Below are 25008 nucleotides of genomic sequence, written 5' to 3' on the forward strand. Positions count from 1 at the left end.
CGAGAATTTTATATATTACATTAACATATTTCCTTCCGAGCTGACTGGAAAAACCACTAAAAATTTCGAATTTACTATGAATATTGCGTTTATGTCCACAGATTAATTAAGAAAAATATCAATCTATTTTTAGTCTAAGTACTTTACTCAACATAGCGATCTTGTTTGTTAGTAATGAATAGGTTAAGAGTCTAGACGCCATTATGTGTTAGCTAAAAACTGAACAAAAACAGGACATAATGTAACATTTACAAAGACTGCAGCCGTTTACAACATCTGCCTACACATTGGAATTTTGCTTTTTATGGAATGCTATTAGTTTAAGTTACACCGCTGCTCTAGTACAATTATATAATATAATGGAAATTCCGCGAATAGTATTAAGAAATGCAAATAACTTTAAAAAATTGTTGATAATTTTGCGCACAATTATTAACCTCACAAGGCATTAATGCAGGGTACTTCTATGTAGCTAGTGTATTTATTATTTATTTCAGAAGACTAAAAATGTTTATGTTTAATCAATTAGTTAGTTTTTATCCCGATCACTAGATGGCAGTTGTTGCATTTGGAACGCGGTATTGTTTTGCTTAGCGGATATTTACATGTTGGTGACTGTTCGTTTATAAAAGTTGTCCTGAGTTATTAAAGAAAGAAAGAGTTTCTTAGTAATCTCAAGAGAGGCTCTTTAGAGTCGGACAGACCGTGATCTGTCAATTGCACTAGCGACCTGAGGTGGATCGCCCAGAAGACCAGAAAGTGCAACGTCGTGTCCACTGAGTGGGCATGGGACACGACACTTGGTTAATGAAGTGCTCTCGGAATTTAACAACTTAGTGAATTGTACAAATTTACCTAGTAAATTTAGAATCTTGTTTCCAGTATAAGTAAATAAATTAGATTTGATATTTGACGTAAAGTTGCGTACCTGGGCCACAAGTTGCCATGCAGGCTACAATCAGCAGGGTAAAATCTAGGGTAATCGGCGTGTTGGTAGTAGGAAAAATTCGTAAGGTTGGGGAGTGGGTATTGCGACTGTGGAAGAGTTGCATCTGGCACAGGACAAGACACGCTTCACGAGACTGATGGCCTCCAGTAATGGAGAAGCCTCAAGCTGCTAAATTAATATTTAGATCTTAATGAATTATTTAAATTTATAACAAAAAAAAGTATGAAGAAATACACTTTAATACCGTTTATTAAGTTTCATACAGTTGCTAATCAAACTTTTGAATTACATTCTCGCGTAATTAAATAGCTAGATGAAAAAGCGCTCTAAAACTGATGAGTAATTGGTGTTTCGGTACTCACAGTCTGAGTGGAGACCGTTGTTCGTTATTGCGGTCAACTATCAAACAAACATGCTTCGAAGTCCATAACAACGTTTAGGACTTTCGTTTATTGCATATATGAGATAAGAAAGAAGCGTATTTAAGAACCTTACCAACCATTTTTCCGTAATAAAATTTAATACATTTTTTTTTCTTTTCTCGCAGTGGTTGCCTGGAAGAGATAATTCGAAAGCGATAAGGCCGCCAGTTGCCCTCATTTTCATTTAATTAGGTTATTTTTTTATATTGTAATGCAACGAAGTGTTAATAAATAAATAAAATAGTTATTTAAAATTCTAGTCTAGTTATTTAAAATTTTGTAAACAAATTGTAATTTTACATTTAAACAGTAATTATTCGTTTTCCGTTGCAATTTGCGAGTGGTTTTTAGGTTTAAGGGTATATTTCCGGCGAAGATGTGATATATTCACATTGTCTTGTAACGGTAAAATAAATTCATTATCCACGGGATTTCCGGTACTTTATGTTAATGAACGTTATATATTTCGTAACATATACGAGTTTTGAAATAGTATCAATGATTACCAAACCATGGCCTCTAACGGTGTAAATGTACAGAGAATTATAAATATTAAACCAAATCTATATTCTTGTGTACAAGAAAGATTTGATTGATTAAAAAGGTTTATTAAAACGACTTGAAAAAGGGGTCCAATGTGGATTTAGGACCGCTAAAGAACACCACGATTGAACAATTTTAAAGAAGGTCTTTGTCGAAAGGCAAGTTGTAAATAAATAAATAACAGTTTGATAGATATTAATAATAAATATTAACATTTACTTTAAATTACGTTACCTTATATAAAAACATAAATAAAAAGCAAGTACATAAGTTATTAGGCAACGGGCGGCATTATCGCTAACAAGCGATTTCTTACAGGCAACCCAATTATGGTACAATAAAAAAAGAAAAGGGTAAATTACAAGAAGAGCATACATAATAAACAAAAAAGAACATAACGAACTTGTAAACTATAACTAAAATAGTAAAATATAAAAAAATAATAATATTATAAACAATATTGTAAGGTTATAGTTAGTTAGTCCAATATTTAGCAAGTAAGCTAAACAGCAATAAAGCATTTCTATAAATAAAATACTGTTTTCTTCTGATTGACTTATTATGAGTTTTAACTATCGATTTATAATTATATAAATCAAGTAATTAAATGTGGAAAGACATGAATATAAAAATACAAATTTATTTGTTCGCAAATATAATCTATTAGGCACCCGTATACGCCATTGATTTATATATTTGATCGGCTTGGTGGCCTTGATAACTGAACTACTGGAAACGTCACTCCACTATATAGAAAACTTCTATATCAAAACTCATCAGTCATCTTAGCTACGGGTCGAAATACGAGATTTTTTGCAAGACATACGGCCTTCTTTAAGTCAACTATTTTGCTTAATTTACATATTATAACTATAACAAATTATACTCCTAAACCTTCCTCAGGAACACAATATATATATAGCTATATCTTTGTGAAAATTACCTAAAATTCCGTTCCGTTTTAAGATAATTTCGTTCATCGCGGCTCGAAATTATAAATCAAATTTTTCTTACATCATTGGATATCAAATCGATATTCATTAAAATGCATATATGATCGTGCTAATTCTACTAATAAATATTAAAATTTATTGCGATTGTAATGGAAAAATATCCTGCAAGTAATTGCAGCTATAAGTTTCAAGATTGTATCATTTTAAAATATGCATCCGATGGTCGCGTATAGTCGGAAAAATAATTGCCATAGACAAGATGAAGATCGTTATAGATGCTTCCAATCTACATGACATTATTAATAGTTTACGACTTTGTTTTTACCTTCGCGAAATGTTGCCATTATCAAATTTATTATAACAGAATACTTAAGAACTTATAATTGAATTTCAAATCTATTTTTAAATTATCATTAAATATTCTTCTATTTTGACCATAGCTAGATTTTTTATATCTTATGTATTTGATAATATATATTTTAGTACTGTAAGGATAGTGTATGTATCCCTGTGAATAATTAAATATACTAATGGTAAAGAGCGCGGGATGTCCTAAACCCAAAAATCAGCGACGTGGGATACATAATGCTTAATTTCGAATTGACTAAAAAATATTAATAGTCGGAAAATTTTGTTTGTCCCTTTCCTCATTAAGAAGCTATATTACAGTTAGTATTTTTATAATCAAATGCCCAGTAAATTATGTTTATCGTATTAAGTTTTTAATTCATATCCAAGAAATTATACCAAGCGTGACAATTAGTTTCTTCTTCGATTAACAGTTATAGAACTGAAATGTTTATTTTGATATAGAAACTACTTTCGAATAGAAAAATGCTCATTACATATATTTTCTTAAATATTCAAAAGTCCGCGCACAATTTATTACAAGAGAACGTTAATAACCCACAGAGCATACAATTAAAAACTTACCGTTCTAAAAGCCGATATAAATTACTGGCCACAAACACAATATCACACACTAAAACCTCATTGTAACTAAATTCGTAATTATAATCTGTGTCAGCAGAGGTACACTCCTTTCTCCGGTCGGTTGAATACTGTCTTCAACGAGTTAGCCGCGTCGTGTATTGCTTGAACTTGGACGTTTCAAGAACGCGGTCTTATTCTGCAACTATCGTTTGTGTATCGTTTTATTACGATATTTAGTTTACAAATTTTGTTTAATTGTGTAAATTTAGTTTCTCTTTTGTTTTATGTAGTTCAATATGTTATATACAACCAATAACAATAGTTGTGTTCATTTTGATAATATAACTCCTCATTAATTTGTTACGTTTTGTGACAATGTAAACTACAAAATAAATAATTAACATAATTCATTATAATGATCTTTTGTGAACTTTATTACACAATAAGTGCTCTTAATAGTGAATGAAAGAAATTTATAAAGGATTTGTGACAGTGGTGAACATTTTTGATTTAATAAAATATGTATTTTTTTATTTTAAATTTTTAACTACTGTCAATTAATTTATTGAAAACAGACGTAAGCATACTAATTATACGTATTAATTATTACGGTACGTAAGGTAAGATACGTACAACCACTAACTATATCAAAAAAACAAATAAATACTTATAAAATTACAAATTAAAATCTTAATTATAGACTAACGAGTTTATGTGTTAATAAAAAGTTCAAGGTGCTATATTTAGTTGTATGGTTTCTTTAATCTGTGCAGTATTCATCGTGACCTTTTTGATAGTATCATCCGAGTTAGACGTATTAATACTAAATAGTTTGAGTCGACATAACTAGGAATTAACATCAGGACAAAAGTTGGCATACAATTATTATTCTATAGACAATGTTTAAACTATTAATATCTCTGAGCAGTTTTGGCTTAGTGGATTAAGCGTGCGACTCTCATCCCTGAGGATATAGGTTCGATCCTCGGCTGTGCACCAATGGGCTTTCTTTCTATGTGCGCATTAACATTTTCTCAAACGGTGAAGGAAAACATCGTGAGGAAACCAACCTACCTTAGACCCAAAAATGTCGACGGCGTGCCTCACAGGAGGCTGTTAGATTAACAAATGATCATGAAACACATACAGAAATCTGAGGCCCAGACCTTAAAATCTCTTAATATATTCTACGAATGTCATAAAATAACTGTTCACCGGTATTCAGAATAAGTATATTTACATAGATTACGATTTACGAGCGTACCCACTGTAGCGTAACTTCGGGCACTCACCCTATTTTAGCCGCTATACAATCAAATAAAACGTTTTCTTTTTAGACATAGACGTAGACATAACATTTATTACTAATGCAACACACACACACACAAAATAAACAACACAAAATAATAATAATATTAATAAAAAAATAAAAAAAGATATGGAAAATAAGGAATAAGGTACATTTTAAGTGCGCGTTGTGGTTGTAATTGGCCCTGGCTCAGCATTATGCTGTGGAGCAGACGTTTTACACAGCGCTGGTCATTCTGCCAGAGACCTCAACAGTTAGTTTTTACATTCAAATCGCTTCTTTGAGTGCAAAGTAATATTATGCATTACTGCATCTAACAGATTCCATATACGTGATGTTCTCTCAAATACAATAAATATTTTAGTGATCTTAGGGCAGCTGTGAAAATATTTTTCACCTATTACTGAAGATACGCCCTTGACTTGGGAACTGGTAGCAAATGTAAATTTAACATCTTTTCCGTTGAAGTTCATAAGTGTACTTGGTTATCTATATGAATAAAGTTATTTTGAGTTTAAGGAAATATCAAAAAGGTTAGTCGACATCACAGGAGACCGAAGAGCTGGCAGCTACCTCGGACAAAGAATTAGTCTAGCTATTCAAAGGGGGAACGCTGCCAGTATCTTCGGAACCTTGCCTAAAGGGACTCCTTTTAATAATATATTTTAAGGTTAGTTTTTGTTTTTAGTTAAGAACATTGTAAATACGTACTTTATCTTTTCTAATTACATTTTGAGTTTTAGTTTCTATATTCAAGCTAGAATGGCTAATCACTATTGGGCCTGACCATTGTTGGAGCTACTACTAATACTTCGATTTGTTGGATATCTGACAACATTAACATGACATCAATATGTTTCATCACTATGTGTTGGACAATGTGGGTGCAAGTAGGTGATCAGCCTTCATCCCTACACACGCTGTCGGTTCTTGGATAGCTTTTTCGGTTTAAGGCATGGCAGTTGCATCACAATGTTTTCCTTTATATGAACGAGTGTTAAACACGAGCACATACTGAAAGTCCATTCGTGCAAAGTGGGGGACTAATTCTACGACCTCGGGGACGAGACCTGCAGCCAGCCCATTACGTGCCTATTAATCTGATAATATCCTTTTATGAAGGGGGTAAGTGTCCTAATAGCCTGCGTACCTGTTTATGAGTGACATGGTTATATACTGCCAACTTCTTCAGGGCTTCCATAAAAAATTTAAAAACAAAAATTGCGTTATAGTTTTTCCATTTAAATGAAATTTAAATCTGATCCATAGTTCAATCTCCAACATAATTACGAAACAAAGGACGGAGTAAGATCTGTAAATGGTTTTTTTTATTATTATAGATATAAATGTTTGTTATAGCGCCAGTGGGTTTCTTTACATAGTATGATAGTATAGTCATGTTAATATAACAGCTATTTCTTGTCTAGGAATATTCCTGTGTTTATAAATAACCACACAGGACGACATTTTATATTATGTTGAATTGCATAATAGCAGGTGATTCTAGTGCAGCAGCTGTCGTCCGCGACTCGTTTTTTAATTAATCTTGACACTTGAGAATCTATAGTATTCGCAACCAACAATTATAGAAAAAGCCATTTTGTAATCTAGAACAATCTAGAATCTGGAATCTAGCCTGGAATAGGTTTAATAGTTGAGTAACAATTAAGGAATAATACATTTCTGATACACGAAAGACTATTAAAATGTATTATTTCTAAATAACACAAGATAAATCTCAAACTTATTTAATATTATAAAATATCCTTAACACTTGTAGCATAGCGCCATCTAGTGGCAACTTGCAAACTTACCTAAAGATACGAATGCTTGCGCTTAGCCATAGCTAAGGTATCCGCTCAAAGTTCATGTAATTTTCAATAGAGGGCGTCTTTATTTTAAAAGTAAGAAACCTTTACGGCATGATTATTACATTTTACTCTCAAGCCACGAAATTATTATTGTATAGTATTTGCCCCTATAAATAAAAAAAAATGTGTGCGTGTACTAGGTGTACACACGTAAAAGTGAAAATGTTTTACGACCTTATTTTTCGCAAAATGATCTACTAAGGTGACGGTGGCAAAGTGCGCCTACCGGGCAAGTGCACCTACCACAAATATCTCGAAAACTACCGATTTGATACTAGTAGTGACACCTTATATCGATGCTACAAACTAAATCATAGTTCTTGGTGAAACTCATATATAGCTCTAGTCATGTGAGTTTGAGACACGAGCCATTTTATTTTCACTGATATTCAAAGTGGTGAGGAGAGATGACTATGGCGTGATCATCGTCGTAAATCTCAAGAAATCGAGTTTTTACCGATATACGAGTGAGGTAAGTGCACAATTTAAATATTTTGCTTTTAGATTCTGACTTTATTTCACTCCTATCTGGTAAAATATATATATTTCTTGCAAGTTAAATATTCAAACCTCAAATTTATATAGTTGGGGAAGCGCGCCATACTGACTTATTATATGGCGCACTTCGCCGCAATCCAGAGGTTACAAACTTTTTAAAATGTGGCTACAATAGACTAGTATAAGTCACAATTATTAAATCATTATTATTTTATTATTTATGATTTTTGTTTAAGATGGGGCGCTATGAAAGAAAAACTGTAGGTCCTTCATGGTCCAGAGAGGCTTTGAATGAAGCAGTTGAAGCTGTTCGATCAGATAGAATGTCTGGGTATGCAGCCGCATCAACCTTTGCTATCCCAAGAAAAACTATTATGGCCAAAAATCATTAAGTCTAGGCAGACCACCAGTATTTAAATATGAGACAAAATGATGGCTAAATGTTTGCCTATAATGGAAAAAAATGGCTTCGGCCTGACTCGTACAGAATTTCTAGATATTGTTAAGGGATATGTCAATCAGAACGATCTAAAAGCACCTTTCAAGCTTCAACAAGCGTTATAAGTTATCAATTAAAAAATTGCAGACTGTAGAGATTGCTCGTAAGAATGCCGCAGACCCATTTGTCATCCAAGAATTTAATAATATTTTAGACAGAGTGATTGCCGACTTAGGGCTTCAGGACAAGCCTGAGCGAATTTAAAATTTGGATGAAACCAGTTACTGCAGTGATCCACAAAAAACCAAAGTCATAGGTCTTAGGGGATTTCCATCGACTCGGACTACATCACCCTTTGGAACGTCGATCTCCTTCACTTTAGTTATTAAGTTGTAAGGGTAACAAGCCTTGCTTGATTAATGTTTTTGAATAATTACAACTAATATATTTTAGAAGATGTTTCTCATTGATTTTCTTTTCGTTACCTAGTTTTGTTAAGAATTTATAATAAATATTATAATTAATAACTCATTTCAATGACTAACTTCTTATTTCAGTCCCTTTATAATACTGATACCAAATAAGTAGTTCCAAACCATGGTATTCCCATCGTAAATAAAAGAAAAAATATACTTGACACTCGATTATCAATATTTAAAAAAAAGGTTTATAGCCTCTGACTTAAGATTGTATGGCGCATTTAGCCGAAATTTGGTTTTAAATACATAGATTCTTCTAGAATGTGGCTATGAAAAAATAAAAAATGACATGCGTTTTGTTGCTTGTTTTCTTAAAATAATATAGGGCTGTTTTTATTCTGATGCTTTATTATTGCGTTTTATTAATACTAGGCGCACTTCCCCGATTTGTCGGCAAAGTGCGCCGGGTCAGACTGTTTTCAAATTGTATGCTAAAATTCATTAATTTGCCGTCAGATTCTAATGACACGACATTAGTTGTTGTTGCAAAACATCACAGATCGATATGATACCATGATTTGACCATGATGATACTCGTGAACTTAAGCACAAGTAATATTGCACCAAAGTCAACTATGAAAAAAGTATGGCGCACTTTGCCCCCATCACCTTATATGCAACTTTACAGAAATTTGTTAAATAAAGTTAAATTAGAAAAAGTTTAACAAAAGACTTTTATTATCATAGACATGAATACAAATACAATTATTTCATTTTAACTTATTACTGTACTACTATGTAGTACTAAGATTATTACAGAATTTCATTAATAAAAGAAAAATAAATAGAATAGAATATTAGTATTCTAGATAAATAGAATTATTAGTATTACTATCATTGTTATCGTTATTATATATTTTTGTTACTAATGGCTTCGAATCTCTTCGGATCAACCGTGGTAGGGACAAGAAAAAGATGGCGCGTAACCGAAAAGTGTGACAAATGTCTGTAATTTTTTTTCCAACGCCGATAAAGAAGTTTCACTTCAATAATAATACAAATATAGAACACTCTAAATTGGCATTCAATACTGTTAATATTTCTTAAATTTATTGAAGGATTGCGACCGTGTTGCCTGGCTTTTAGAAACTGGTTTAGCCTTTGCTGAAAGGTATTTATTAGTAATACCGCTAGTATTATTTAACACGACGAAGGCTTTTTTAAGGGACAGGAGGCAAAATTTCAGGGAATGGTTCGCTCTTTTCTTGAAGCCCCTAAGTATCGGTTTGGAAATACATTTACTAGCAGCTGGTTCCAGAGTGGAGCCTTAAAAAGCTCTGTGTTATGGAACAGCAGGTGTCGAGATGGAGATGATGTAATTTTGCATTCTGCCAAAGAGAGAGCCTACTGCCCGTTTGCCCCCTGTTATAAAATATTAACGCGATGTAATTAATAAAACTGTACTACACATAGAACCTTCACAAATTGATTTTGTATTATGTCGATAATGATTTAATCGCTAATTTAAAAAAAAAAATTGTATGTTAGTAATATCTATATTTACTTTTAACAAACAATCTTTACGGATAATCAAAGTTATTACTTACTTACAACTCGTTACTTTAACGAAAATAAATTGAAATTCCTTCTTATTCTTTACGAAATAGGTTAAAAGAATTCCTTCCTTTCTATTAGTTCGCTATATCCACATCTAATTCATTGAAAAGCACTCAAGTTAAAGTGTTTTTATTTATCCGTAAATCCACTTTGGTTTTAGCGTTAATTCTGGTATATATAGCTATCTAAACAGATACAGTTGGTGTAATTCTGTAGGAGACTGTAATTATTTGAAAATAATGGAACTGAAAAAAGTACTCGCTTTAGTTTATATTATATCGCGTTAAACATATTACGTATAAAGTTGATATGTGTCAGTGTGTGTATTTTTTTTTTAATCTTATTATATTTTTTATTTAATTTTTTTCTTTGATTATTGTTATTTTGTGTGTTTATGTGTGTGTGTGTGTTTTGTTTGTAATAAATGATATGTCTTTGTTTATGTCTATGTCTATATCATTCCTATTATTTTATTATTTTTTTTTACTTTTTAGATGCTCCTTGATTTGGCATACTTCTAATAGTTAATTATTAGTAGGGCTCAAAAGTTCGTTAGCTGACACTTAGATGGCGCTACTAGTATTAAATTAATATGATTTTTTAGCTCTAAGCTTCAAAAGACACGTGTATAATTTTGACAGCTGTCGTTCTATATTGGGAGATATTTGTTTAAAAAATGGATAAAAAATCAAGTGTTAATAAAGCATTGCTTTTTGTCGAAAAAAAATACTTTTGAAGTTTTGGCTTGGTAAACTTGATTCGGATTCCGCAACAAGAAAATCAAATGAGAAGTGGTTTGCCAAGTTTCAACGAGGCGAAACGAGCACCGAGGACGATGCATGAAGTGGACAAAGAGGCTGTTACCGACGAAAACATCAAAAAAGTCCTCAAAAGAATTTTGAATAACCAAAAAGTTAAGTTGATTAAGATAGCTGAGACCCTAAAGATATGTTATAAGTATTTTTTGATGGTTTATAACTAGATACCTACTGTGGTGTTACTTGAAATAAATGAATAATGAACTGGCTTGTAGCATTACCATTCCTTCCAAGTTTTCTATTATCTATAATCGTTGATTCTTAAATATACGCCTACAAAAAGCCCACCACAGACCACAGTATATATCTATACCTGATGTTTAAGCCATTATAGCCAAAATAGTGACCCATAACTACAATAAAAATTATACTATACTAATAATAATAACACATATGGTAGTAATAATTTGATTCCTAAATGAAAATAGATACTTTTATCGCTTCTGGTATTAATTTATTGATAAAATATGTCATTCAAGCTACATCATTTGGATAAATATTATTTTAATCCTGCGCAGACGATGTCGCGGGCACTAGCTAGTTAATTTATAAATACGAGAATTTGCCTGTGAACAGGCAGTGAGACTTATCGTTATCTGAACGACCGCTATCATCGTTCAAAACTTTAAGACTCGGCTTTGAAATAACGAAAACTTAGTCTAGATAAATCCACAGCAAATTGGAAGCTTTGATGTTGTAGAGAGCTTCCCAGTGCTTTTATAAGTGAAGATGTACTTAGGTCATATTTACCGTTAAAGTAGTGAGATATTACCGAAGTTTAAATTGTCTTCAGTACGTTTTTAATATATGTGATGGCATATAATATCCTCCTGGCTTAAAATATGAGAAATATAATAAAGGCCGGCAACGTAGTTTTAGATAATAGCCTTCTTAAGTAGAACCACTTGCTAATTAAGTTAATATACCTACAACATCAACTTTGTAGTAAATTAAAAGTTACACATCCTCTGGTTAAACTAAAAAGCTCAAGAAACAAAAAGATCGAAGTTGGGAGTTCGCTAAAAGCTCCTGAAAGCTTAGTTCCTAAAGTTTAAATAGAGATAATTATTAGTATTACAACTACACCAGAAGTCCATTGTGATTAAAATAAATAATTTTACGCATCTATTAATAATCCACTTGCTGTGAAGCAAATGGAATGATATCTAAGTTTTGAATTCGAACAAGTAGTTTGTGACATTAACTCTTTTAACAAAGCTTTAAAAAAATATCACTAAACCTTCGTAAAACAAAACCTTTGAACTTTTTAATAGTTCCGTGGTCTTTAATATGTGATCGGCATAAAAATATTCTTTTTTTGAATATGAATTACGTCAGTATACGATAACAGGAGAATTGGGTTACGCCTGTTTTTTATATCTACCAATACTAACTCAATATCTGTTGGATCTACCATATATCTTATAACTATAAAGCACATACTAAACAGTGCTATTGGTTTTATATTAGCAAAGAATAAAATACAGAACACTAATAAGTTGTTCGGAACTGATTTTCATCATCGTACGATGTTGTACGAGGCAGAATACGAAATTCCACCCATATCACCTCGGTTTTTAATTGAGCGTTTTTAAAGGGAGTTTTAGCTGCGCACCACCACTATGTGGAACCAGCAGGACACTGAAGTATTTCCGAACCAGTTGGACTTACGGTCCTTCAAGAAAAGAACGTACCAATTGCTAAAAGGTCGGCAACGCACTCGCGACCCCTCTGAGAGTGACGAATGAATGCGAGTGAATGACGCATTGAGAGTGTTCATGGGCGGCGGGGTATCACTTAACATCATCCCAGTGCCTTCTGCTTCTGTTATATAAAAAAACTAGCAGACCGGCCAAGCGTTGCTGTGGCTAAGGTTTTTGTTATATTACATAGTAGTTAGTTTACTACTATGTAGGGAAATGGTAGGAGAACACCGTATTCAAGGGAAATGGTAGGAGAACACCGGTCATGGGGACCACTATGCTTTATTGGTGGTTATGCCATTAAATCATAGCTTATGTGAAACGTTGGTACTTTCAACACAGCGCCATCTGTTAGAATTGTGACTATCAAATAATAAACAAATATTTTACAATAATATAATATTGCGGGTATAAATTGTTGTAAGCTATCTTTTAAGTTAGATCAAACTGCACACGGTGTGCAAATTTGATTGATATCGGTTCGGTAGTTTAGGAGTCCATTGCGGACAAACAACGTGACACGTAATTTATATATATAAAAAAATTAGTATAATAAAAGTTGTAAAATTATTAAATCTGTTGTTTGTTTTTGAAAGGCATGGCAAGTAAAACGTGTTACCAAAATAGAAGCTATAGACAAATTATGAATCCTAAAAATTGAGAGAATTTGCAAAACACATCCAATTATCGCAGGTAACGTTTTCCTCACGTGAATTACGTTTTCAGAATCCAATTATTCAGATTAGAGAATCAATCTTTTAGCGATATTGAAACGAACTAACCCTTTGATAATCCCGGATTTCGGATAAAACTCAATTTCGTAACGAATTTATTTTGAATTTTTTTAAACGTGAAAAGAATTTGGAGCACGTTTGTGTTTGCTTTTGTTAGCACATATTTTGTTAGCTTTAAGTAGTAAATTAAATTCCGCTGAGAACGGAGACTTCGAAACCAGATTTAACGCCCTTAAAGGTGCCTATGTAGTTTGTTATTTATATTGAAAACTATAACTATTTTATTTATAACAAAATACAATTATTATACTAAATTACATAGATCTTTTAAGTTCAACAGTCATAACACATACTAAATCTCTTGAATTATACCTTTGTCAATTGGCGTTCGATGGTAATGTGAAATTCCTTTTTACCTTTCTGTTTAAATTTCTGTAACTATAACAATTTGTATTTTTACCCTTCCCTACATTCCCCCGGGAATTGAACTCGAAACGAGAATATGCTTTTTAAAGTTCTTAAGGCCTTTAAGATACATTACTCCTTTTGGCAAGTTAAATTGAATCAAACCTGCTCCATATATCTCAATACGTATCTGAAGATGGTTAGGATCCATATTGTTCAGTGATAAATGTACATTAACCAAGACTGACTGCATGATACAAAAGCTATTGAAAGATATATTTTCTAAACGTAAGTAAACCATCCAATCTCGTAAACAATTTATCACGATGACGGATGGTCCAACTTTTGGTGAGATAGGAATATGATAAGTCAAGAAGGAAACGAAAAATATGAGCTTTTCAGTGAGCCTAAATGTCAACTTGAAATATATTTCCAATGTAGTAAGTATAAGAAAAATTGTGGCGTTGTACAAGAATGAAATCTTTGTTTTTTTACATTTGGCTTATTATCCTAAACATATATATTTAAATATATATTCATAATACTTCAAAACTGAATCACTTTAGATACACTGAAACATTTATCTTTTATTTTGCAGCAGAAAACAGACTAAAATGAAAGAATTATATAATCTTAATTAAAGGAAAATTAGTACCTATCTTAAAATGAGAATAAAACGATGGGTTTGATAATTAAAATTAAAATCTGGACAATTAATAATGTCAGATTATTTAATAGTAACTAGATATGAGCAATTTTCGATTTGGTTGTAGTTATTTAAACATTCAAATTTCACATTCATACTTTGAAGTACCCGCCAGAACGCTTAAGCAAGATGGCGTCGCATTATACCATTGTACCGTAAGGCGTACCATGGCCAAAAACTTTTTGTGGAGTAAGGTGCTATTCTACCACCAACCAAAGGAGGCAATTGTCCAACAGGATAACCACTGATTTGCCTCATGTCTAGGGTCGAGAATATCTATATATCCTAAGCGGTGGTAATAATTTTAGCGCATTTTAAGTATGACGTATCCTAGTCATTTGTAAGCACAGATTTGAAGATGTCGCTACAATTTGTATGTCCAATCACAATTAGTTACGTGACGTTCGCCCTTTTAAGTTTTTTCTTTCAGTAAAATACGTGCATTTGCAAATTGAGTAAATATTAAATTAGAGAATGCGGTATGTACGCTTTTCATCCACTTCCGAGAGCGTAACAGCCACTTACCTGAAATGGAGAAAATACATATTAGCTTCATAAAAATCTGTCTGTAACATTTACGAAATTCTTATAAATGAGATTAAAAGAGTCTCCCCTTGAAGCTTAAATTTGTCTTCTTCAGTAGTTAACGTTATTCTTATGTTTAGCGAAAAATTCATCGTTTTCTGTATTTAAACTGCCGATCAAGTCTTGGTAATTATTTAAAATTCAGTAGAATTTATGCTTTTTATATATTTATAGGTATTATCGAAATAGTTATAATTAAATGAGGTTTTATATAGGTAATGTACGATTAGGAATAGTCTTCAGGGAGGCAAACGGGCAGGAGGCTCACCTGATGTTACGTGACACCGCCGCCCATGGACACTCGCACTGTCAGAACGCTCGCAAGCGCACACTTTTCTTGAAAGACCCTACGTCAAATTGGTTCGGAAATACTTCAACAAGAAACGCTCACGCGAAGTTGTGGAACGACGGACTCTCGATGGTAAATGCGGTAGAAGATGCAGAGAGACCCCACATCTCTACGCAACGCCAAGGGATCAAGCCGCTTGGAAAGTGACTGGTCGTCGACCATTCGATTAACTCTTCGTTGAATACGGTCAAGCGGAAGAAGTTGGACTTTCTTATTCATTTATTTATTAAAGTTTACCACATCATATGTAATGCTACATCTACGGTATATGTTACATGCTATCTATTCTAAAATACATGACAATTACGGTAAACATAAATGTTACGAAAAACATACAAGAAAAATATTACTACAATTTTAGTTTTTACTAGTTATTCCTTGCTTGATTTAGATATCTTTCTTTATCAGTACTATTTCAGTATCATTTTCTTTGTGTTTCCAAACAACTTGGGTCCTACCTAAATGGTTCTATCAGTAGTATGAGCTAAACTTATTTTTGCATGCTTATGAATTACAAGAAAAAATATTTCTGTACCGACTTTACAGCAGAAACTTTGCTTCGGAGCATGCGTTCTTCTAGAATCTTTAGTCCTAGATAACGTGCATGCAAGCTATAGATAAATATATAAACATATTAAATCTACCTGACACAATCATGCGCACAGTCCCTCAGCCGGCAGTAACTGCAGCTGCATGATGAGTAACAGGAACCGCTGGACTCGAAGCTTATGGAGTCGAACTGACGACCCAGCTCTCCAGAACTCGGCACTGATTGGGACCGACGCCATCTGAAAAATATTTCAATGATAGGCATATATTTATTATATATTAGATAATCTTAAAAATATAATAAATAAATAATATTAGAACAAAAATTTGTTTGTAGAAAATGTGCGTTCGAAAATCCAATTGGACTAAGATCTCCAAAACACAATATACTAAATCTAAATTAAAGCTTCAATATAATTATTGTCTATATTAAAACGTTACTCTTAAATCGAGTTTAAAGAGCGGTTCAACCATATGCAAGCGGAAACAATATTCGCATATTGGCAACAAGGTTTATAATAATTTACCAACAACTTTAGAGAGTACTACTAGAGAGAGTACAATAATTCTTAAAAGGCCGGCAATACACTTGCGAGCCATCTGGCAATGTGAGTGCCCATAGGGGGCGTATCACTTAACATCAGGTGAGCCTCCTGCCTCCTTTGCCTCCTATTACACAAAAAAAACTTATTTAGTAAAAAATATTATTATAATAATTGTATTTATTTGATGATGTAGTAATAACATAATATAAGAATTGACTATAATGATAGGACTCATAATGAAATGTAACTTCTATGTAAAGTGCTACCTTTAATCTGCACGCTATTGTATGGAGGTACATTATGCGAAGTTTAGATTGTACCACCATAATATTTTTGTACCATATTCATGCAAATAATTTTTATTATCTTTATGTGTTAACATTTAAATGCTACATAAAATGAATTTAGTATTCTGTACTTTATTGATAGAATAAACAAAATTATAAAAAAATATCTATTACGAACTATTTCTTCCAGACCAAACCATCATGGCTTAATTATACTCCCTTGCTGCTGTTCTTGCACACCATAAATAGATAAATAAATACCTGGCACTTTTCGAGTCAACGTGTTCGATTAGGACGTTCCACGTCCTATGTATGAGATATAAAAGGAAGAGTACTCTGGAGGATTCAGCATTTTGGCTTTCCTTCCGCCGCTTGCTGTTGGCGCTACTAAGCCCGCTGCCCATGTTCCAAATTCAAAATAAGCTCATTTGCATTCTGTTAGCCTGCACGCGTGTCTGAAAATGTGGAAGAAATATTTAATTAGTGTAAAAACCTTTGAAACATTTTGTAAGATTTTATTTTCAGAAATATAACCCAAACCTGTTTTACATATAACAAGTAAATGTTTTTCTTTAAATGTTTACTTATCTCTACGTTTGAACAGTATGTTTAAGAGACAAAAGTCAACAGACAATGAAAGATTAAACGTAAATTTTATGATGCATTTTCGTATAGTAAAGAAAAATTTATTTTAAGTGTAGTACTTATTTGCCAAAGAATATTATTTATAATGGTCTAAGTAACAGATATTTAAAGTAAATAATGTAAAAATGCAACGTTTAAATATTCTGAGAAAACTTTGAGTTTGATATATGGCAATATTTTGCGACCTCTTCAGCCGTACCAATATTTTAGTAAATTGGAATTATACCTTCCTCAAGTGTTTTGTTTCTTCTATTGGTGAAACCGTACAAAAAATGAGACGTGGCCTGGACTTCATTTAATATGTATTTATTTACAAGTCATTAAGATGATGTCTTTGATAATAATTATTTAATTGAATATATATAAAACTAACGCTACTTTCAAACTGGTTTAGTATGAGCTCTAATGGGCTCTTACTTTCTAAACATATTCGCAATGAATAATTTTGAGTTAATGACGTGTAACAATGTTGAAATTTCCATGTATATAATTGCATCCTCATATCTATAAGATAAATTTATATACCAAAACCGTACATGTTAAACGAGTCTAATTAGTCATCAATAAATCGCGACAATTCTCTTCTTAAAATAATTATGAATAGCAACGTCAATCCGACTACTAGTTTTATTTCACAACGTTAGCACAATTTGACAGAAACAAACTTTTAATAATTGTACTCTATGGTTATTCCTTATTTAATTTTTGTTAACTTAATTACGCACTTCTTGCTTTTTCCTCTAGGATTTATTTTTTCCTAACTAGGGTTATCTGAGATCGCTTTTTTGCGTTAAAACCTCCTTTGACATTCTAATCGCTGAAGTAATTCTTTATATCTTTTAGTATTTATAAATAAAATATCTTTATGCCTCGGATTATGTAATACAAATAATGAGCGTATCTCCCTTTTCTGGTTTCTTCTAACTATGTTTGCCATTGTCATTTTGTATGATAAATTGATATTTTAAAAGAGTACCGAGAGTTTTTTATCCTTCTTTTTCTCTCGGTCTACACCCTCTGTCTTCTTCGATGAGTAGGGATTAATAATTTAATGACGTGGAATAAGTGATACTTGCATCTTATTTTCCATGTGTTTGATCTGAAGAAATAAAGAGCAGTGTTGGCCCAGTGGCTTCAGCGTGCGACTATCATCTCTGAGGTCGTAGGTTCGATCCCCGGCTGTGCACCAATGGACTTTCTATGTGCGCATTTAACATTCGCTCGAATGTTGAAGAAAAACATCGTTAGGACCCAAAAAGTCGACGGCGTGTGTCAGGCACAGTAGGTCGATCACCCTATAAGATTGAAACATGATCATGAAACAGATTCAGAAATCTGAGCCCCAGACCTAAAGAGGTTGTAGTGCCATACATCTCAAATAAATGGCTTTTATTATTATTAAATATCACAGCTTATTCTAGTTCTAACGTTAATAAGTCAAACCCCCCAAATATTTGTTCTATAAAATTCAGTGCCATTCCAATATAAAAGTTATTAAAAATATTTTCCCCGTGTATCCCGAAAACCATGACAAAAATGTAATACTCATGTCTCAGACTGGCAATATGTGCTCCTTTCAGCTTTGTGCATTTTGTGGTAAAAACTCAATTTTTAATACACGTCACGTCGCAAAACTATATTGAAACGCGGGCGTCGTTGAAATTTCGGCCGAAAGCATATCTATACAGACATATTTGAAATTCTTCATTTTTATAATATATTACTTTAAAGCCTAAGGTTAAAAAATTTAAAAAGGTTATCCTTTCAAAGCGGTAAACGTCATAGAATGTAATGCCAAAGATGGGAGAAGGAAAAGAGTCCGTCAAAAGTGATGGGAAGACGATCAACCGGAAGGATGGAGTATCGGCTCGTGAAAGAGACGAGATGAAACAAGAGGCCTATGTGGCAAGAAAACCTGATTTGCTGCTAATAACTAGTGCAAAAAAGTTGATGAATATAGTTGAAATATATTTCTTCTAGCTTCAGTTAAAGTTATATGAATGTATGTATTTGTGTTTAGTGAATAAAGGCTTTTATTATTGTTAAAAGCGCGCTTTGATATATCAGACACCTACTTGCCTATAAAAGGTAATTACAGGACTTGCTTCAATACTATGCTATTTTGGTATTGAGAAATCTAGAATGCTTAGTAACAAAGCTGGTTGTAAACAAATCTTGAATCAAACTTATTATATTACAGTTCTTTTAATTATTTAAGTGCACCAATAATGCCACATACATAAGAACAACGCGTCGTTCAAGAAAAGATCGTTTTCCGTTTGTTCTATAAAAAAAACAAAGAAACAATTTGCATCAACTAGATGTGTGGCCGGTTTTAATATCTTCTAATAATATATTTAAAAATATTCAAATTTTATTACTATAGGCAAAATATATTGAAATGTATTAAAAGAATTTTGAATTTTAAAACAATTACTACTATTTAGAAATTCTGTCATATGTAAATCGATTTAAGATAACATCTCTAATTGGGACGTTGTTAAAACATATTTCAAAATAATGGGAATTGTACCACAAAGAACGGTTCGGTGGCCGTCGATACACAATTAATATTGAATTTGAGTTTAAGAATTGAAGTTACGATGTATCCTTACCAAGAAGAAAGGCACACAATTGTCAGTCGTTACGATATGGAGACATTGTATTAGTTTGGGAACAAAGAGAGGTTCGACTGATACTGATGCTTTGCCTCACAAAAACGCACAATACACTCACGACTCATTGGTCTAGCGGTTAGTACCCCTGACTGCGATCCATGGGTTCCAGGTTCGATCCCCGGCTGAGACGAACATCGATGTGATAAGCATTTGGTGTTGTGCTTAGGTCTTGGGTGTTTAAATATGTATTTATGTGTCTATCTATCTATAATATGTATATATCCGTTGCCTAGTACCCATAACACAAGCTTCACCAGCTTAGCATGGGACTAGGTCAATTGGTGTGAATTGACTTTAAAAAAAAAAAAAAACTATAAAGTTATTAATTGAGGACGTAACTATTAACAAATATAATTATTAAAAAAGTTTACTTAAATCAAAATAATAATGCGTTTAACATAACCCGAGTAAAACTGAGATTGGCCCGGTAAAAATATTTTAGATTACCCTCATCAATATTTTATTAAATTTAAATTATGTATTTCGAACTGGAATTTTATCTTTATTTAATTTAAATATTACCTTACTTTCACGCAAGTTCCAGATTTTTATTGAATGCAGGCTAAGCAATAGTTTTAGGAGTTTGTAAACTTGATATCAGATTACAGATTTAAATAAAATTTCTATTATGAATATATACGCAGACACGAACATTTTACAATATTAATATTTTTAATGATTCAGCAGCCTTGCGTTAAATTAAAAAAAAAAGTGGCGCCACAACATTTTTAAGTCTGGCACTCGGATTTCTGTATCTGTTAAACGATCATATGTCAATCTAATAGACAAGTAGGTAGGTCTAAGACAAGGCGGTTTCCAGGACTGCTTAATGATGGTCGGCTTAGGGTTCTGCTGTCCAGCAGCAAAGCACTTAGTTGACAAAGTCAAACTCAAAATATCTTTATTCATATAGGTATACAAGTACTCTGACATCACGCTACAACCTTTAGGTCTTGGCCTCAGATTTCTGAATGTGTTTAATGATCATTTTTAAATCTAATAGGAAAGTAGGTGATTAGCTTCCAGTTCCAGACACACGCCGTCGACTTTTCGGGTCTAAGACATGTCGGTTTCCTCACGATGTTTTCCTTCACCGTTCGAGCTAATGTTAAATGCGCACATAGAAATAAAGTCCATTGGTGCACAGCCTGGGATCGAACCTACGATCTCAGGGATGAGAGTCGCTCGCTAAAGCCACTTCACCAATAATTCACTTGCGTCGAGTTATCTAATAATAAATTCGAATTTATCTGTAAAAAAAGTTATGTCTTAACATTTTTAGTTTCCGATCATTTCACTTATTAATATTTATATAATGACTGGCGCAAAAAGGTTTATAAACATATAGAATTAATTGAATATATAACAGTTAAATAACAGTATAAGATTGATAGCGCGAATCGAATAGCGGTCTGCGCATATTATCAACATATTTACATAAAGTCGATTAAAAATCGATGTTGCATGCGTTAATGTAAGCAATAGACAATTTGATACTAAACTGCAATACAATATACAATCATATATTCGGTTTAAAGATTTATAGGCCAGAAATATAGAAATAGGAAGTTTAGGCTTAAATCCTCATCTCTGAGGTTGTAGGTTCGATAAAAGAAGAATATCGCCAGGAAACCAGCTTGCCTTAGACCCAAAACATCGATGGCGTGTGTCAGGCACAAAAGGTGCCTATTAGATTGACATGTTCGTGAAACAGATACAGAAATCTGAGACCCAGACCTAATAAAAAGGTTGTTGCGCCACTGATTTTTTTTATTTATTTATAGATATTGTTAGAGGTATATGTCACGTAATTTTTAGGTTACATAATAACTGGACATATTTTATTTATTTCCTTTAGTTTAAAAATATCCATACTAGTGAGTACAATTTAAAACTACTAGTAAAGGTCATACAAAAGAGTAATTTCCAGTTGTTCTAAAACTATGCAAAAAACTTATTTTTATATCGCGTATATCCGACATAAAATAAAAACGATGGGTTGCACTCCGGGAGTGCCAGCAGAAGTGAAACCTTGACTATTAACGTTGTGCATTTTTGATATTTTGGAATGGTTAGGGAATAATTTTGCACGAATTGCTTTAATTATTATATATATATATATATATATGTGTGAAGCTTTTTGTATATATATAATCCATATTTGGCTACATTTTTAGTAAAACAGTTTTTTGTTTTATTTAATTTATGTCAGTTGGACAAAATAAATAAATTTAGAAACTTCTTCCTATTTTCCTATCAAAATGGAAACATAACTACTAGCATATTACTGTAGTATGTGTAACTTACTGTCAACACGCGATACATATATCAGAAATACTCTCGCAAGTAAGTCTATAAGAAATGCTATTAAAATCTTGGTTTAATGACAAAATAACGAATTCCAGAGAGATAATAATTATTAGCAAGGTAGAGCGGGCAAGTGGGTTGTATAATGTATGGTAATCGCCGACTGACGGGGAAAACGCGTTTTCTTTTTATGTAATTAATACATATAAGCGTTTTTTAATGAGTTCAAAAATATTATCTACTCGTACAAAACTCAAAACTCAAAATATCTTTATTCAAGTGGGTAACCAAGTATACTTTTGAATTGTCAAGTTATATTATTATATCAATTCAGGTTTCTTTAATGCCTATTCAGCACTTTCAGATATGGGTATTCACATATTAAATTGAAGCAGATACAACAACAAAAAAAAAATAATAGCCTCTATTCGAGTACCTACTACATAGTTAGGAATACATTAAGTCCACGTCATAATAATAATAATAATTTATTTTCTCCCATACAACAATCAATAAGATTACAGTTTGAAGGTATTTGGGAGACTGGTTTCCAAACTAGGTTAGAACCTGTGATATGGATAACCAGGCTTCCAATCCACAGCAAAGACATACTGAGTGGTAACATTATGTTTAAGTACACGACCTCCTTCAAATTCTTCCAATTGTATGCATCCATTTTCCAATACATCCCCGCTACCCCTTTTATTTCATTTTCCCAGGTTTCTGGTGGACGAAAACTACCTCTTTTTTCTTCCCACTGGGTCATTCCAAGTCTCTTTCTTCAAAGGTCTTTTCTACTTTAACTTTTGTAAATTTGTTTCGACGTCTATTACGTTTGTAAAGCTTTGTATTACTTTATTCTCAACAGTGAAAAGAATGCTCCATTACTCTTTGGCATACTATACACCGTACACGTATAATAACGTTTATTCCATGTTAATTATTTTATTTTAAGAACGTAAATTGTTTCGCGGCTCTTCAAAAGATTTGTAATTATTTAAATCGTTAAACAAAAGGTATTTCGTAACTGATATTGCCACATCAAAAAAGTAAATAAATTAAGTACCAGTTCGGTTAATGAATTGAAAAAGATTCAATGTTACTTTGAATAGTAATTAAAGTACAGATGTTAGCACAATTAAGCGTTAGACAAGTTCTCTTCAATTAAGTGAATGACGCAATCAATTCCTTATTCCAGGACTGCTTAATGATGGTCGGTTTAGGGTTCTGTTGTCCAGCAGCAACGCACTTAGTTGACAAACTCAAACTTAAAATATATTTATTAATATAGGTAAACAAGGAAACTTGCATCACGCTACAACCTCTGTAGGACTTGGTCTCAGATTTCTGAATCTGTTTAATGATCATTTTTAAATCTAATAGGCAAGTAGGTGATCAACCTCCAGTGCCTGACACACGCCGTCGACTTTTTGAGTCTAAGACATGTCGGTTTCCTCACGATGTTTTCTTTCATCGAGCAAATGTTAAATGCGCACATAGAAAGAAAGTCCATTGGTGCACAGCCGGGGATCGAACCTACGACCTCAGGTATGAGAGTCGCTGAAGCCACTAGGCCAACGCTGCTCAAAAAGCGATTAATATAGAATCAAATATATATAAGCGGAGAAAAAGTGTTATTTCAATTAAAAAAATAAGTAACAACATGGAAAATAGCTGAATAAAAATAACACTCATTAGCTAAACTTTGGTCTTAGCAATTCCTAGTAGTTAAAACGTTGTACGATATAGTGTTTATATATAAATAAGGAAACAAAAAGCATACGTAGAGCATGCGAAGCGTGAAAACAATCTTCAATAATCGCACTTATAAAAATACTTTCTTTTAATTGAAGATTTGTTAAAGAGAATTTGTAATACAGAACCAGGAGTTTCAATTAAGTTATCCATAGCAGAGTGGAACTGGTCTGATACCTCGCGATAGCAGTTTCATGTTAATGGTTTATTAAAGTCGATTCTTCCTGGAGATATATTAATTAAAATTGTTTTGCATGACTGAAATGCGATAAAATTGTAAATGGAGTTTTCCGGATTTGGGCTATTAACTTTGCATGTACAATTCAAGTATAGTCTATTCGACTTATAGTGTATATATATTAAACGATTGTGTGGATTATATTTATTTATTTATTTATTTATTAACACTTCGTTGCTAAAAACAATAAATCAAACACAATACAAAAAAAAATAATAAGGGATGCAACGGGCGGCCTTATCGCTAATAAGCGATCTCTTCCAGGCAACCCTAGTTAATTATACCAATGAGATGATTTATTAGATCATTTAGACTTAGGTATGTCTAATGTTGGAAGGAATAAATAAAAAATAAATCAGTGGCGCTACAACCTCTTTTGGTCTGGGCCTCAGATTTCTGAATCTGTTTTGTATTATATATATATTATTATATATTTTTAAATTTAATAGGCCAGTAAGTGATCAGCCACCAGTGCCTGACACACACCGTCGACTTTTTGGGTCTAAGACATGTCGGTTTCCTCACGATGTTTTCCTTCACCGTTCGAGCTAATGTTAAATGCGCACATAGAAAGAAAGTTCATTGGTGCACAGCCGGGGATTGAACCTACGATCTCAGGGATGAGAGTCGCACGCTAAAGGAATAAATAATGGCGTCGTTACCTAAATGGACGGGTTGTGTCTGTGGAAGTGTTTCTGCATCTGGTACAGGACAACAGACGCTTCATAAGACTAACAGCCGACCTCCAATA

General features: G+C 32.7%; 1 protein-coding gene across 3 annotated transcripts in view; it reads right to left on the reverse strand.

The window, feature by feature from the left end:
- Nucleotides 1–25008, reverse strand: part of LOC125057798 — a 96127-nt gene that overhangs the window by 66706 nt on the left and 4413 nt on the right. For 2 of the 3 annotated variants that reach the window (XM_047661699.1, XM_047661698.1), the window contains exon 1: nt 3801–3937. Coding sequence is in view for 1 of the 3 variants with exons in the window: in XM_047661697.1 (XP_047517653.1) it covers nt 15898–16041; nt 16896–17038 (287 nt within the window). In the remaining 2 variants the exon portion in view is untranslated. Of the gene's footprint in view, nt 1–3800; nt 3938–15897; nt 16042–16895; nt 17090–25008 lie in introns of those variants that run through there. The other variant, XM_047661697.1, reaches the window with a different exon arrangement.

The sequence above is a fragment of the Pieris napi genome, chromosome 17, assembly GCF_905475465.1.
Source record: "Pieris napi chromosome 17, ilPieNapi1.2, whole genome shotgun sequence".
NCBI lineage: Eukaryota > Metazoa > Arthropoda > Insecta > Lepidoptera > Pieridae > Pieris > Pieris napi.